We start from the raw sequence: 16,332 nt of genomic DNA on the forward strand, positions 1-16,332 counted from the left end.
ATAACAAGCGACATTATACACGACAACAATCTCCCAGCTCGCCACCTCAGCTCAACTTCCAAAGGGGAATCAATGTGAAGATAATTCGCAAATCACCATATGCTACCACGCTGCGACTCCTCATCCATCTCCGGCACACGGGAAAAAAGAAAAAAATTCCAAATGTAAAAATTGGCAAACAAGTGGAAATGTTTAGAAAAAGAAGAAGAAAAGTGTACAGGGGGCATTTCGATTTAAGAGAGAAGGACCATAGAAGAAAGAAACGGGAATTAATACATGCTAAAAAGAAAGGAAAATATAATAGAGTAAAGAGCCGGCTTCCAATCCACCGTAGACCCTTTTTTTTTCCCTTCTTTCTTATTCGTTGGATATATCTCTTTCTTCCTTCTTGTCCTAGATGAAACCACTCGACTGCTTTATTAAAAAGTAAGAGAGAGCTTGAAAAAATAAACTCGTAGAGAAAAGGGAGCGCGGGGCCTTTGCTCGGCCCACAGGCGATTTTTGCTTCCTCCTTCCCACCGCCCCCTCCCCTCTCTAGCATTGGTATAATCATTGAGACTGCGTCGATCCAGCTCAGAGTCCCGTCTAGTATCTCGTAAAGGCCTTTCCGGATCAGGTGTGTTGTTTGTTTTTGGTGGTTTGTCGACGTCGGCGAATCCGTCGCTGGCTGTCTGATTCCCAGCCGCGTCGCGTTGTAAAATAAAAGAGAGAATAATAAAAACCCATATCACACAAGAGGAAGAAATAAAAAGTGAAAAAGCCGCGTCAAAAATCCCTCCCAATTGAAACATCATCGATGGTCATTGTTCCACCTTTGGGGAAACGGAATTACATGATAACACAGCAGCCGCCGGATTGTTGTGGAGCATAGGGGTCCTCGCCCTTGGGGACAGTTCCCCATACTGAAGGAACCATGTAATCTCTTGTACCATTGCAGTAAGCGATTATGCTGCAAATATCGCGTTAGTCCAGGCCAGCCAACACTTATTTTCGTAGAATCTTACCTCTTGGAGGCGGTGCTGACGGGAATGCGTTCCCGGTCCAGATCCTCACGCAGCCTGTTGTTCAGCTCCGTTAAGCGCCTAAGCTTGAGGTCTGCCATGGACTGCTTCGTCTTCTTGATCTGAGTCGGGTCGCCGACATCACGGGAGGTATACTGAGGCATCGTAACGGTACGTAAATTAAAAAAGAATGACTAATGAGTTGGATTGGACCGAAGTCGGTAATTAAATAGCTCGCAGGCTCGGAGGCGTCGTCAGCCGGGACGATGGGATTTGATTGATGGATCGTCGGGAGAACTGCCTGCAGGTGCCTGGTTAGTTGGATGAGTCCGCTGATTGGTACCTGCTGGAAGCACAAAGATGGCTGATGACAACATGAAACACGATGCAGCAAAGGAGGATGAAGACAGAAAACAGCGTGTTGTTTGCTGCAAGGACGGACGCGCGACTGGTGGCCACAATGTGACCACAGCGTGACAAAGGCGGTGCAACGAATGCAACGAGTCTGATATCGAAATGGAAGAGCAAGCAAGCAAAGCGGCATGAGGCGGCGATGCGTCCTTCTATTCCGCAGGCTCCGCGATGGCTGGTTGTCGGCGACGAGGCAGCCAAAGCAGCATGTCGAAAGGCTCCTTTTCCCTCTTGCCGGCGCTCCCATCTCGATTCAATTGGTCCATCGTCGTACAATCCGCTCGACCATGGTCGTGGTGCCGTTGTCTTGCCAGTGAGAGGCGGTACTTTGTACCGTCTCCGCCCCCCTTTGGACGCATCGCGAAACAGCGCAATTGAGGAAACGCAGAGAAAAAAAAAGTCAGACAGCGACTTACCAGCCGTTCTTGAAACCCTCGTTGATGGTCGCGAGAAGCAGCGACGACACACAGACTCCTATATGGGGGAATAAGAGGAGGGGGATTGATCGCGAAGGCGAGACGTGCGTTACGTGAAGTGTGTGTGAGGGAATGAGAAGGGGAAGAAAAAGAGAGTGTGAGCGTGAGCGAGAGTGTACGAGTAAGGTTGGGGGTTTGGAAGGCCTGGAGGAAGAGAGTTGGAAGAATCCGCCACAGACGGCGCGGTGCTGGGCTGGGCCCAGGAGAGGAGATGCTGGGCTGGCGGATAATTAGCAGTGGGCACCGCTGTAACTGGCCGACGGAGCTCCTGTAGGGGGCTTTCCGGGGAGGGGGCTTGCTGCTGGCCGCACCTAGCCCGGTACCATTTTTTCCTGCTAGGGTGGGCGCCCTCATTCTTGCCTGGGCAGAGCTGCGTGGGTGGGCCGTGCACGGCGCTGGAAATTGGAGTGACAGGGGGCCACGGCGCACCAAGACGCACCAAAAGGCAACGGCGCAGCGCGGATGTGCTCCAGGATTGGCCCCCAAGGCCGCAAAAGGTGGGCCGCTCCAGTGCTTTGCTTCATGTAGCGTGCGAGTGACCTGCGCTCGGCTGCAGAGCAAGTACATGTACCCCTTACCGTAGCAGACGGGCCAAGGCAGTAGCTTGGAAAGCTGGCTGCTAGTCCAGGACTACAGGATTCTGGCATAACAACGACGGCGGCGCTAGCATTTTGCACTTTTGCCAGCCCTGGCGTGTCGAGCAGATTGCTGTCGATTTCCCGTGTTACCGAGAGCTGTGTGCTGTGCGGTGGCTTGTCGCTGACTATCTGTTAGTAGAGCAATAGCTCGTGTGTGCAATTGAGCGAGAGGAGAGAGAAGCGCGCTAATTTGCTGCTGATACGTACCGCTACTTACCGACGGGCTGGGCAAAGTACAGCCAACGCGTACGAGCAAACAGCGCCATCCCGTCAATGCTTCTCACATCACCGACGACTCTGTGCCCGCTACATCTGAGGCTACGAATACGTTCATCTCGCCAGGAAAATAAAAAGCAGAGATAATGTCCTATTCATCCAAAGCTTTGTTCCTTGTTTTGTTTCCTTTATTCTTCTTTTCCGTCTTCTTTTATTGCTGCATCCCATTTTTTGCTTGTCGCACCCAATCAAGCTTAGACCACTGCCTGTTTTGGCCTGCGAAATGCAGCAGAGAGGAGCCAGGCAACCCTGCTAAGGTCCTGATAATGGGGACCAAATCTTACAAGTAACAGTACAAGCTGCAGGCTGCGTATGATCCTATGCGACGCATCGCGTCAGCACCTCGACACGAAATTACCACCGGTTTTTAGTGCTTCGTAACTCAGCTGCTGCTGCGAATGCTGGCGTGACTGTTGCGACGGCACCTCAGCTCAGGACCAGGAAACAGGCCGTATGGAATACCTCGTCCTTTTTTACCCAATTCCTGGACCAGATCGGAAGACGCCAGGCCCGAGGGACGGAAGATGCGATCGCCGTCACGTCATTCAGTATGGAGCGGCGGAGCTCGCTACCCATGAAATGCTACTCCGTGCCTGGCGAGGAAAAAGCCCAGCTCCCCGTGACTTGTTGCTTAAATTGCTTAAATTGCACGTACGAATTGTGACGGCACCTCTCCTTATTTAGAGCCAGTAGCCAAGGCTTCCAGATAGGTCACTGTTGCTACGGAATTTTCGGTAGCGGTGGTAGTATTATGAGCTGCCGGTATTTGTAATTTCTCTTTTTTTCTCTCTTTTCCCAGCTTCCCCCTTTAGCTCTGATGCCATGATTGCTTGCCTGAGTACTAGTGATGAAAAGCCCAGTAACTCGGATTCTGCCTTGCTTGGGGAACCCTCATCCTGCTAAGAGGGAACCCTTTCCCGAAACGAGACGAGCGGTTAAACTTGCAGTTCTGCATCTAGATCATCCTCATAAGTAAGACAGGGACATATTAGGCAGGTTGTTCCTGGTATTCCAAGTCCATGGTGAAGATGTCGTCAGCTCTATTATTGGAACTCGTCAGCTGCAAAATGGCGTGGGAGCCAACGAATACTGTTTTTATTATCCACCGACTTCATATCAACATGAAAAGTTTTCGCCACTTATGAATGTGGGCTCGACCGTCCTTGAATGATGAGAAATAGCCTCCGCTTACAACGTCACATCGAGTGAAAGCACTTCTTGGTGCATTTATCTATGCACTCGGCACAGTCTAAGCTGCCGTCAGTAAGCTATTAGATTGACCATTATAGATATTAAGATCCCACATACATGCCAAAAGCAGACAGTAATTTTGTTATTCCAATACAGTGAATGAATGCTTAGGAAGGAGCTGCTCCTGAAGGACGGAATGAGAGAGAAAGTAGAGGAGAGGAGAAAGAGAAACATGCTTTTCAATCGCCGGTATCGACCTCGAGATCCAGCTGCACTCCATTCGAAACACCATAGTCCTCCAGCGTGATGTGATCCTTAAAAGGCCGTTCACCCTGCCGCCTCAGCATGATTTGTCCCGCCTCTCGTCCAATGCGCGCCGCAATCATGAGCTTAAACTGCCCAACAGTGTCTGAAGGCAAGCATGGGATGGCCGATTTGGTGCCGAGACGGTCATTGACATGGACGATGATGAACTCTTGACCCGCCGCCGCCGCTGCAGCCTTGGGGGGCTTCCTTTCTTTTTCTCTTCTGTCCTTTCTATCACCGGTGTCTCTTTTCGCCTCATCGCGTTCGTCTCTTGGCCCCGGTTCGCGTCGTCGAGGAGACCGCGATCTTGGTCGACCTTCATTCCTGTCACGGCCACCATATCTGTCACGATCACGGTCGCGCGAGCGGTCACGGAAGTCCCGTTGTTGTCTTCCTCCATAGCCTCGACCTTGATCCCGATCCCGGTCTCTATTGCGATTTTGATCTCTATCTCGACCTTGATCTCTGTCCCGACCTTGATCCCGGTCGCGAAATCTGTCTCTCCTTGAATCGTAGCTGTCGCGGCCGTCGTCGTTTGAGCGGCCCTTATCCTTCCAGCGAAATCCGCCGCTGCCCTTGGGCGCTCGTCGAGGCGGAGATCGCGAGCGAGATCTTCGGGATGAAGATCCCTCCATAGCTCAAGTTAATTGAAGATTGATTGGGCAAGCTCAGTTGTATAGCAGGCCAGGTAGGCCTGTCTACTGTGGCCGGTCCAGTAGGTACAGCCGGCGATTAGATAGATTGCTTGGGCGCGCCTCGTTCTTGGTACGAATGCTTAATTCTGCTAGTGGCTCGTTAATCCACCATACATGGGAATCATGTGACTTTGAGCTGAACGAGGCCTGGAGTGCGCCCGGAATGGTGCATCAATTTGGCAGCCAATCAATGACGGCTACTTCACGCGTAACTATAGCAATCATCTATATGCGAGTGTATGAAGGCTTTAAAGCAAATCGAAAACTTACTCGTGGCGCCAAACTCTGTCCGATATGAATCCTCGTTTTGCTTTGGACTGCTTTGGCCTGCAGAGTTCAAAGAACAATAGCAAGCAAATGATGACATAAGCAACACGTGACATGGGTCGTTCCGCAGCCCCTCATGCTCGGATAGCGTCCACACACGAAATTGAAAAATTCCTCCCAGCGTGCGAGGCTTCACCACCAAGAGTGCCACGCCAGCGCCCCATCTCAACCATCGTCAGGCCTGCGACGGCTACTCCTTACCCCCGAATCTCCTAGCCCGGCTCATATCGATCCGTCGAGGAGGTTGCCCAATATGGTGCGTAGCACAAGGCAGATGGCGACTGACCGTCTCGCTGCCAACTATTGCCCCTCCCTACGCAGACTCCCACGTTGGGCTGTGATGCTGACTCTGCTCCCTCTCGATAGCCGCCCCCGCCGCATCAAAAGCCCGAAAATGTCCTGAAGCGCGCCCACGAGCTGATCGGGGTCAACCAGGCCCCGACGGCCTTGACCCTGCTCCATGAGCACATCACCAACAAGCGCTCCCGAAGCGCTGCCATCGCCTCCCTCGAGCCGGTTATGCTCTTGTTGGTTGAGCTCTCCGTCGAACAGAAGAAGGGAAAGCTGGCCAAGGATGCCCTGTACCAGTACAAGAATCTCTCTCAAAACACCAACATTTCGACTATTGAGGTGGGTAAAACATCAAGGCTGAATGGATGAAAGAAGATAAAAGAAACAAAGGGGGGGAAAGATTACAACGGATTACTGACCGCCCCCACAGCTGGTCCTGAAAAAGTTCATCGAACTCGCGGTGGAGAAGGTTACTGCTGCCCAGCAGAAGGCGGACGAAGTTCAATCTACCATTGAAGCTACGGCTGCTACCTCCAACATTGACGACCTGGAAGCCAGCGAGACCCCCGAGTCCATCCTCCTCGCCACCGTCTCTGGCGAGCAATCTCGTGATCGAACCGACCGTGCCATCGTCACCCCTTGGCTCAAGTTCCTTTGGGAGGCTTACCGAACCGTCCTTGACATCCTCCGCAACAATGCTCGCCTCGAGGTGCTGTACCAGAGCACTGCCATGCAGGCCTTCGATTTCTGCCTCAAGTACACCCGAAAGACCGAGTTCCGAAGACTCTGTGAGCTTCTCCGAAACCACGTCCAGACGGCGGCCAAGTACTCGTCTCAGATGCACGCCATCAACCTGAGTGACCCCGATACTCTCCAGCGCCACCTGGAGACTCGTTTCCAGCAGCTCAATGTTGCCGTCGAGCTGGAACTCTGGCAGGAGGCTTTCCGAAGTGTCGAGGATATTCACACTCTTCTCAACCTCAGCAAGCGACCTCCCAAGAACATCATGATGGCCAACTACTACGAGAAGCTCACTCGAATCTTCCTGGTTGGCGAGAACTACCTCTTCCACGCTGCTGCCTGGTCCAGATACTACACCCTGCTGCGCCAGGTCTCGGCTTTGGTCGCCTCTGGCCAGGGAAAGAAGGCTGATAACCCCCCAGCCTCCGATGCTGATCTCCAGAGGGCCGCCTCTTTTGTTCTCCTGTCTGCCCTCGCCATCCCTGTCATCAGCACCTCCCGATCCCGAGGTGCCATGGTCGACTTCGATGAAGCCCGCAAGAACAAGAACACTCGCTTGACCACCCTTCTTGGCATGAGCCAGGCCCCATCTCGCTCTCGACTGTTCCGTGATGCCATGTCCAAGTCTATTCTCCAGCGATCTGCTCCTGAGATTCGCGATCTCTACAACATCTTGGAGGTCGACTTCCACCCTCTCTTCATCTGCAAGAAGATTTCGCCCATCCTGACCAAGATTGCTGCCGATGCTGAGATGGAGAAGTACATTGTCCCTCTCCAGCAGGTCATTCTCACTCGTCTGTTCCAGCAGCTTTCTCAGGTCTACGAGACTGTTGACCTCAACTTTGTCGAGAGCTTGGCCCAGTTCCCTGAGCCTTACCAGGTCACTCGCGGCACCATCGAGAAGTTCATCATGAACGGAAATAAGAAGGGTGATCTTGCCATCCGCATGGACCATGCCACTGGCGTCCTCAGCTTTGACAACGACGTCTTCTCATCAGCCAAGGCTGGACACAGCGGATCATCTGCCGGCTCCGCTGAGGCTGATGGCGGCAACGTTCAGCGTCTGCAGAGCACTCCTTCTGAGATTGTGCGCTCTCAGCTGACTCGACTTGCCAAGTCACTTTTCGTTTCGTGCCACTACATTGATCCTAACTTTAGCAAGGATCGCTTGGCGGCTCATGACGCTGCTCTCGCCCGCGCAAAGGCTGGCGCTGAGAAGGAGCATATTGAGACTCTCGCACGCAAAGAAATCATCCAGAAGCGCAAGGATGAGGCATCTGAGCTTCAAGCTAAGAAGGAGAAGGAGAACGCCCGACAGAAGAAGTTGCGAGAGCAAGCTCTGCAGGAAGCTGAAGATAAGCGACTTGCTGAGGAACAGCGTGAACGTGAGGCCCGACGCATCAAGGCCGAGCATGACCGCGTTCGTAAGGAGGAGATTAAGAAGCAGATTGCTGATCTCAAGATGAGCGGCGAGGCTCTGAATATTGATCTGGATGATATCGACAACCTGGACAGCAACAGACTTCGTGCTATGAAGCTGGCTCAGCTGGAGCGGGAGAAGAACGATGTCAGCGAGAAGCTACGCATTACCGGCAAGCGACTTGACCATTTGGAGCGAGCTTACCGAAAGGAAGAAGTTAAGAAGCTCACCGACGACTACAATAAGCAGACGGAGCGTGATCGCAAGATTTACGAAGCAGTCAAGATCAAGACCCTCAGAGAGGCTGAAGAGAAGCACAAGGAGAGTGTCGAACTCAAGCACCGTCTTAGCCGTCTTGTGCCTCTATATGAAAGCTTCAGATCATCGCTGCACGAGAGACGCCGCGATGAGTTTGAGAAGCGCCGCAGGGATGCTGAGCGCGAGCTCGAGAAGCAGATTGCCATCCGCAAGAAGGAATTCCGTGACCGCAAGCTGCGCGAGAAGAGGGAGCGGGAAGAGAGAGAGCGTATCCTCCGGGAGCAGGAAGAACAGGCCGCTCGTGAGAAGGAGGAGCAGCGTCTACGTGACGAGGCCAGGAAGGCTGAACTTGCTAAGCTCAAGGAACAGCGCGAGAAAGAACGCCAGGAGATGTTGGAGAAGGCTGCGCTTCAGCAGAGACGTGAGGAAGAAGCACTTGCCCGTCGTAAAGCAGAAAAAGAGCGACAGCCTCCTGCTGCTGCTGCTGCTGCTGCTGCTGGCAGCGAGGGCCGACGACCACTCTTTGGATCTGGCGGCGGCGGCGGCTGGCGAGAGAAGGAGCGAGAAAGAGAGTCTGCTAGAGAGACCGCAGACGGCGGTGCTCCGGCACGGACAGAGTCTGGCGATCGCCCAGCCGGCGGCCCGCCGAGACTGCAGTTGGCTGGCTCCGGCAACAAGCCAAGCTGGAGAGAACGACAAGCGGCCAAGGAAGGCGGTGGAGCAGCAAACGACGATGCCCCCCCTCCGGCTAGAGGCCCTGGCCCTCGCGACTCTCGCGACTCTCGCGATTTCCGTGACGCTCGCCCCTCTCCCCGCGACTCTCCCCGCGACTCTCCTCGTGACTCTCCTCGCGAGGACTCAAGACGGGGCGAGAACGGCAAGACTGAGTCTGCTGCCGCTCCTACAGAGAGCCTGCCCGGTCGAACCGCTGGCAAGTGGGTTCCTCCTCACCTGAGGAACAAGTCATGAAGGGAATGAAAGCGCATGGATAGTCCTGGCTACACATTTTTGCACTTGGCGTTTTGGGGAAAAAAGATTCTTTCAAAGAAAGGAAAGGAATGGTTTGCAATGAATGTACTCTAGAGCTCAGCATTAATTTCGCCGTCCTCTGAGGTACGAGCACGCCAGAATGGATGAGAAAGGAAGCACACAAAAAAAAGCACATAAAGAACTTTGTTCTATCATTCATTGCTTTTTGTGTGTGATTTTGGGAGAGTTGCTTTGATGTGACGATGTCTCCAGGGTAGTTTGAGCTATATAAGTGTAATTCTATATAAACGACCATTATCTTTTCAAATTTCGCTGTGTATAAAGTCTGAACTCATATCTGCATTTCAAAATGTAGGGCAATTAGAGGTCGTCATCTAGCTTCAGGACTTTACCTCTACGAATAGGATCGAATACCTACTTGATCTGATCAAGCTGTACCGTAATAGTTTAATGTCAGCGCCCTGAGTTCCTCGCAAGCCAGCATCAAACCTGGCAATATACGAAGCAAGGGACATGGGTCTGATGACTTGACAGCCAGCCACAAAACAGGAACAAGATGGAAAAGAAAGAGAGAGACAGAGACTTAATCCTTCGTCCTTTCTGGCCGCCATCGCTGCAGGTACTGACCAGGCCGCTGCGTCTAGGCAAAAGTACAACACCTGGCTAGAAGCTACAGGCTTACAGCAATAACAATCGTTTACTCTAGCTTGTATTTAAGAATAGAATTAGTCTTTAATCAGAGTTGCCAGCCTTACACTGCAAGGGGGCGGCATAAAGACGCAGAAAAGCAAGCTGCAAGATTCAATAGTTCAGGTGAGAGGATTGATATTGAGCTGCAAGGGAGAACAAAAAGAAAAGGACGAAACATATGTTGGTGAACCGGGCTGCCAGGCTGCTGAAGTACTACGTAAGAGGCTTTCCAACCTATCTGGTAATAGTAAGAATGCAAGCCTGCAGAAACGGAACAAAAGAAGGAAAGCTGAGAAAGCTGTGGATTGCGTGGCACGGTAGGGCTTGCCTTTCCAAGCGAAGCATGGACGGGCGCGTGATTAGGAGCCGTTATCTGCAGCGGTGGATGGCTCTGCTCTTAGGACTGGTTTGCCATCCTTGCATCGTGGCTTTGTTGTTTTGGTGAATTTTTTTTTGGTGTTGAGACTGCACAGTATGACGAAGTTGGCGAAGCGGGAAGAAACCAATACTGTTTGCTTCGAAGTCAAAGATCCTAGTCTAGCAGCGGCGGGGAAGCGTAGATGGGCAAGTCAGGGGCAGTAGATCCGGTGAGAGTGGCCCCTTGGCAAAACGGCTGGCTGAGAGGGATGGGGGCCGAAGTTAGTTCGACGGAATGTAAGGAGAGAACAAAGTATAGAGTGGCTCGCATGGCCGCCACCACAGCTGAACATCCTTTTGCTGTCGAGATGGAATCGTGTTTTCCATTTTTAGATGAAGAGTGAAAAGGTCATGAAGGAGAAGCCGAGGGTGGTAGTACTACTCAGGTACCCGTGCTACCAATCTCATGTAGTAGTTAGCTGTAACCATACAAGTGCAATTACTGACCAGAGAGTTCAACTGCAGGTAAGCTACCGGACCAAGGAATAAATGAAAAGGAAAGCATTCAAAGTACATTGTGTACCCACCCACCTTGGCAGCAGATAGGCAGCCGAAGTCCAACATATTGCTTGGTAGGCAAAGCCAGACAATCCTAGCCTGAAGCAATCACTAACACGCAACAGTATAGGAATACAACCCTGCCGACCAGCCGGCCGACCGAGAAGTCGATGACCTCGGGTAGGCTTTGGCGCTGGCTCCACCTTGCATGGCATGCCCAATAGCACACACTTTGTGCGGCAGGATTCTCAACCTGAATCTGATCCTGAACCTAGTAGGCGTGGTGGGCTGATGGAGACGGAGATCGATCTGCGTAGTGTCTGACTACTGTATCTGAGACTCTGCAAGTTAATATTGATGGTTTGCTTATCAATCTGAGACCTCAGCCCGATGTTAAATGATTGTTTTCCAACCTCACAGCTGACGCTTAAAACTGACCAGGGCCACGCCCTTCAGAGACAATACGAGTGTGGTGGTCGTACAAATTCCATATTGACCGATTCTATTCTTAGCAGCACCGAGCGGCGGTGGATGTCGGATAGCCGGTCTGGCCTTTGCTTCTCTCAGCGCATGCATATCGAACGATGCTCCTCCACACGGCTCACCTTACATGCCGCCAACACGCGATCTCCACCCCGGCAAAGAAGACACAGAGACTACAGTCTGCTCGTATTCTGTAGCCGTGGGATGAATGCAGCTCTGCTACACAAACAACTGCGCTGAGACGCACGATGAGCTGGCAGCGAACTTTGTATGCTCCCTTGTGCCCACTTCGGCCTATGCCTATTTCTTTTACGGTAGCAATACTGGCCTGTGATGCTACCCTCCACCGTAGAGCTACTCAGTAGCTGAGACGCTGCTTGATATTGCCTCTGACGCGGCACGCGGCTAGATGTGATCGACCAATCATGGATTCTGAAAGATCAAAGACGCTTTTTGTTGATTTTCCATAAGCTGGTTGACTAGTTAGTCATATCTTTGGCCAGTGTCTTTGGGATGCTTCTTCAGTTTGCCCTTCTGCACCTCTGAACTGCGTCCAATACCTACCTACCTGTCAGTTGAGAAACCGGGAAAGAGACCCACTGCGGGCTTCAATCTTTGAAGCAAAGCCTGCCTAGCGTGCTTATTCGCTCATCGTAAAGCCCCGATGCCCCGGCATCAGAGCTGAAAATCGTGGCACTAGTATCGTACATGGGTATTTGTGTACGAGTAGGTAGTCGTAATATGCTTAAGTGTAGTATGTGTGCAGAGTCTGACACGAAAACTGCTTGCGCCGTGACCCAGCCCCAACGGCAGCCAACCTCCTGGCGGAAGAAGGTAAACAATATCGGGTCCCGAGAAGGATCGAAAGAGGCTGAGAGGTCCAGAACGCCGTCTATATGCATGTTCGGAAACGCCCGGTCATGTTTCCACCCAATCACTGTTTGTATCTTGCGCTTTGGATTACGCATTCTTGCTTTCACTTCAGTCTGTCACCAGCTGTTATACCTTTCCATTACTCAATATTCGTCTGTCAAGGCCTTTTATCACGATGCGTTGAGCGCCTGTTCCGAGATCACTTCGCTATTAGCGATATGCAATTTTATTTTTGGATATCAGCATAGCTCGTCACGAGCTTATAACAAGATAGAATTGGTACCTATGAATACTGTTTTAGCTGATAGATTCCACGAGAATCAGATAAGCATGAGATTCTCATCCACATCTAAGAATACTGACCGGTAAGGTTTTTTAGATACTAGTACTCAATTAAGAGACAGTCTCCACGTTTCTAGCCCATGCCTACCGGCGGAGTAATGTAGCATTGAAACGGTAGGTTTTTTTCTTCCAGAGGTCCCTTCTCGCGTTCTGTCCTGTAATAGCTTAGCCAATCTGATATGTGCTCTTTATAAAAGAGTTAATGCAGTCTAACGTATGCAGGCATATCCAACTATGGGCGTGTTGGTGGTGTCTCCGCTTCCTTTTGGCTGAGCAGAGCTGCCATCCATCAGTCGTCTCTATTCAACAATCCTACGAGTGAGATTCCTCTTGTCTTGACCTGAAGGGTACGGCAGAATGCCTTGGCCTGTCCTTGCATCAATGCTGCTCTTCCCTTGCAGACCAGCCAGTCCTACTATTAGTGCTGGTAGTATGGAGCACAAAGCGGCTGGACGGACATCGGCACTGGGCTTGGCAACAAATCTTTGGTTGTTAGGATTGCTGCCTATTTCCATTTTGTCCTGTCCACTAATGCTTAGTAGTCTTAGCTAGGCAGTTAAGTTGACCTGGACGACATGGGTTAACGGCATGGCGCATCTCCCTCGGGAACAGGGGCATACTTCCGCCCGATCTGGTGATATCTGAGAAATTGGACCCCAAAGTCCAAGTCGGATGCCGTAGATGGTGAGCGGATATGGTCAACATAAGGGGAGGCCGGCCTTCGTGCTGTATATAATCTCAGTAGGAGATAGCCCTTTGTCGATATGTATATAAAGCTCTGGATCCCACCGTCGATTATTGAGATTAACTTGCTTGTCACTGCCAACCTCAGTAACTCGAGCTCTTAGATAAGCATTGCTCAGTGATTCAAGCCTTTTTTAGAAGCCTCGTTATCAAAATGTCTTTCTCCCGGTCCCTCGTGGCCGCGGTTGCCACGCTCTCACTTGTGACATCCACGCATGCCTGGAACGTGGAGTTGCCTCCTTGCCTGGACAAGTTTCAACCTTTTGTCTACTCCGGTTGCTTTCAAGATGGCGGCCCTGGTAATCCTAATGCTCTCATCTTCCGCTCAACTTTGCCTTCGAACAATATGACTGTGGAAGAATGTGTTTCAGAATGCAAAGGTTCGTAAACCATTCGGACGAGTGTTTCTTGTTTGTTGTACGACCATGAGCTAACACTCTGCTCTTCATAGGCAATGGCTTCCGTTATGCTGGCCTCGAGTACTATGGTGTTTGCTTCTGTGGTGGCACTGTTGACGGACCTCAGCTCGATGACTCTCAGTGCAGCTTTCCTTGCAACGGCAACAAATCTGAGACATGTGGTGGAAACAACATCCTCTCCGTCTGGCAAGACCCGACATTCCCTACCAAACAGGTCACTATCGGTGACTACAAGGCTGCTGGCTGCTATTCGGACAACTCGCAACAAGGTCGTGCCCTTTCCTGGTCGGCAAACGTTGACTCTTCCACCTTCACCACCGAGTCTTGCTTGGCTGCCTGTGAGGCAGAAGGCTTCCCATTGGCTGGTACCGAGTATGGAAGCGAATGCTGGTGTGGTAACGTTCTTGCAAACAGCACCGTAAAGGTAGACGACTCGCAGTGTAATTTTGCCTGCAAAGGCAACTCCTCAGAGACCTGCGGTGGACGTGGACTCTTGGACCTGTACATTGCCACAGATCTTGAGTCTTTGGAGCCATGTGGCTGGGTGCCTCCCTCCAGCAGCAGCACAACTTCTTCAGTCTCGACAACAACACTACCTCCTTCTAGCACCAGCACAACTTCAGACTCAACAACATCTCTGCCTCCCACTAGCACAAGCACAACTTCTTCAGACTCAACAACATCGCTGCCTCCCACTAGCACAAGCACAACTTCTTCAGACTCAACAACATCGCTGCCTCCCACTAGCACCAGCACATCCTCTTCAGACTCAACGACATCGTTGCCTCCCACTAGCACCAGCACAATCTCTTCAGTTTCTACAACATCGCTGCCTCCTCCTCCACCAACCTCAACCACAGACGATTGCGAAACGACTTCCACGTCTTCCACGTCTTCAACGTCTTCCACAACTTCCACGAGCACTACTTCACCGCCCCCTCCCCCTACCACTACCACTACAACCTCCAAAAGTACTAGCACCAGGACCACCAGTTCTCTGTGCACGGCTACCGTCACCACTCCACCTTCTTGCGAGTACAAGTGCGGTGACTGGTGTTTCCCTCCTCTGCCCGACTGGAACAATCAAAAGGACTGTCTGAAGGCCTATGCTACTTGTGCTGCTGGTGTCGCCTCTTGCTTCTCTCAGGCTGGCTTTCCCGGCGCTCTCCAATGCTTCAATTTTGGCCTGTGGTGCAGTGGCATTGCGCAGTACTGCAGTACGACCTGTGTGCTCGGGAAATGCTCCAAGGGCGACTGCTGGAACCACAACCCCGGCCAGGGTGGCAGTCCTCCCAAGACGACTACCACCGTCACTCCATGCTCTGCGACCACGACAACCAAGCCTCCGGCCACCTCAACGACGCCTACCCAGTGCCCGCCTCCTCCCACCAACATCTGCACGCAGCCTTCCAACTCCAAGTACGGATACGGTCCAGGAAACCCCGTCGGTGGCATCTCTCTGCCTCTTGTCAGCTGCAATGACATCTACAGCGACTGGCGCACCAACCCTTTCAAGCTGTACATCAACCAGAACAGCCAGAAGTGCCCCTCGTACCCTCCCTCAGGCTGCGGCAATGCTTGTTCAGATGCGTGTAAGGAGCAATACACGCAATGCACAAATGTCTACCAGCAGGGTTGCCAGCAGGGCTCCAGCGGTCGATTCAAGCGCGGCGAGGCAGCCAAGCGTTTACTCGGCATCAGCCAGTTTACAGCGAAATGGGGCTTTGGAGACAACACTCCTTCCAACGCGGCCAAGAAGTGCCAGGCCCAGTACCAAGACTGTCTGGCTGTGAACAAGAATGTGAACCCTAAGCAACAATGCAAGACATGGGGCTGGTAAAGGCGCATTTTGTGATTGAAAGCCTGGCATGGCATGATGGATATGGGAACTGGCGATGTGGGATATCGGGAAATCAAGGGATACCGATTTGGGACATTGGATATGGTATGGTACGGTATGGTATGGTATGGTATATAGAAAGTTCATCTGATGGAGTGAAATGAATAAATCTTTGGTCAAAGTAACATTTTGCCGATTTTTGCTGTGATTGAAATTGTAGGAAATATTGGTAGGCGCAGGCAGGAGCAGCGCATGGCACCAACCAGGAAAAGTATCACGTTGACCGGCAACATGAAGCCAGTTTTGAGCATCCTGTCCCACGTGATTAAACATAGTTCTTCTATACACGCTGAAGACACCACAATGCTTCAAGATGCTAATTCGTTCGTGACTGTGAGATGACGCTAGGGTACAAATTCGTATATGCAGGGAGAACAGAGAACTGGGCAATTGTCTGTATCGTACGTCGCTCTCCAAGATGCGTCATCAAGCAGCCATTCTATTGGACGACCATCCTACTGCTACCTACATACACTCTACCAAATAGAAGATTGAGGAAATATTTGTTGCTTCGATATTGACAGATTAAAAAGGAGGTTAAAAAAGCAAAAATGTAACTCTTCTCCGGAAGAAAGAACTCTCCGGGGACGGAATCGAACCGCCGACTTTCTGATGAGATGTTATCCATTACAGTCAGACGCCATGAACCAACTAGACCACCCAGAGGTAGAAGAGTTGGAATTCGAGACAAAGAAAATCCACCTAGGAAGGTATCTGCGCTAAGGAAGACATGGGCGGGATAAGTGTTTAACCTGCCGTGTTCATGGTATCTAGAGGTATCTAGAACATTGACACATTGGACTTTGAGCATAACAGGTGGCACATGGACGTATCCACTTCCTCTCCCGATTGCCGGCACTTCATCGATTGTCAACTCTGCCATTGCCGTGCCGCCGAATTGGCCCCTGACAGAGTCGCTTCTACTATCTACTCCTCTCCTCTGAT

The 16,332-nt window shown here is 51.5% G+C and overlaps 6 protein-coding genes across 6 annotated transcripts; 3 read left to right on the plus strand and 3 right to left on the minus strand.

The window, feature by feature from the left end:
- Positions 1-828: 828 nt before the first annotated feature.
- On the minus strand, positions 829-1,165 carry TGAM01_v210649 (guanine nucleotide-binding protein subunit gamma; the record flags this gene model as incomplete). The annotated part of the gene is made up of 2 exons (XM_018810173.1): positions 829-949; positions 1,005-1,165. The coding sequence occupies 2 exons, from the start codon at positions 1,163-1,165 to the stop codon at positions 829-831; spliced, it is 282 nt and encodes a 93-aa protein (XP_018656606.1).
- Positions 1,166-1,361: 196 nt separating this feature from the next.
- TGAM01_v210650 (hypothetical protein) lies at positions 1,362-1,902 on the plus strand (the record flags this gene model as incomplete). The annotated part of the gene is made up of 2 exons (XM_018810174.1): positions 1,362-1,421; positions 1,474-1,902. The coding sequence occupies 2 exons, from the start codon at positions 1,362-1,364 to the stop codon at positions 1,900-1,902; spliced, it is 489 nt and encodes a 162-aa protein (XP_018656607.1).
- A 2,330-nt stretch (positions 1,903-4,232) lies between these two features.
- TGAM01_v210652 (hypothetical protein) lies at positions 4,233-4,934 on the minus strand (the record flags this gene model as incomplete). Its single annotated transcript, XM_018810175.1, has 1 exon — positions 4,233-4,934. One exon carries the CDS (start codon positions 4,932-4,934, stop codon positions 4,233-4,235), a length of 702 nt encoding a protein of 233 aa, XP_018656608.1.
- Positions 4,935-5,574: 640 nt separating this feature from the next.
- TGAM01_v210651 (translation initiation factor 3 subunit A) lies at positions 5,575-9,000 on the plus strand (the record flags this gene model as incomplete). The annotated part of the gene is made up of 3 exons (XM_018810176.1): positions 5,575-5,577; positions 5,688-5,951; positions 6,043-9,000. 3 exons carry the CDS (start codon positions 5,575-5,577, stop codon positions 8,998-9,000), a joined length of 3,225 nt encoding a protein of 1,074 aa, XP_018656609.1.
- A 2,717-nt stretch (positions 9,001-11,717) lies between these two features.
- TGAM01_v210653 (hypothetical protein) lies at positions 11,718-12,011 on the minus strand (the record flags this gene model as incomplete). The annotated part of the gene is made up of 1 exon (XM_024550841.1): positions 11,718-12,011. The coding sequence occupies one exon, from the start codon at positions 12,009-12,011 to the stop codon at positions 11,718-11,720; it is 294 nt and encodes a 97-aa protein (XP_024404413.1).
- Positions 12,012-13,222: 1,211 nt separating this feature from the next.
- On the plus strand, positions 13,223-15,327 carry TGAM01_v210654 (hypothetical protein; the record flags this gene model as incomplete). Its single annotated transcript, XM_018810177.1, has 2 exons — positions 13,223-13,448; positions 13,520-15,327. The coding sequence occupies 2 exons, from the start codon at positions 13,223-13,225 to the stop codon at positions 15,325-15,327; spliced, it is 2,034 nt and encodes a 677-aa protein (XP_018656610.1).
- Positions 15,328-16,332: the final 1,005 nt, after the last annotated feature.

This window comes from Trichoderma gamsii (assembly GCF_001481775.2).
Source record: "Trichoderma gamsii strain T6085 chromosome Unknown Scaffold_68.2, whole genome shotgun sequence".
NCBI lineage: Eukaryota > Fungi > Ascomycota > Sordariomycetes > Hypocreales > Hypocreaceae > Trichoderma > Trichoderma gamsii.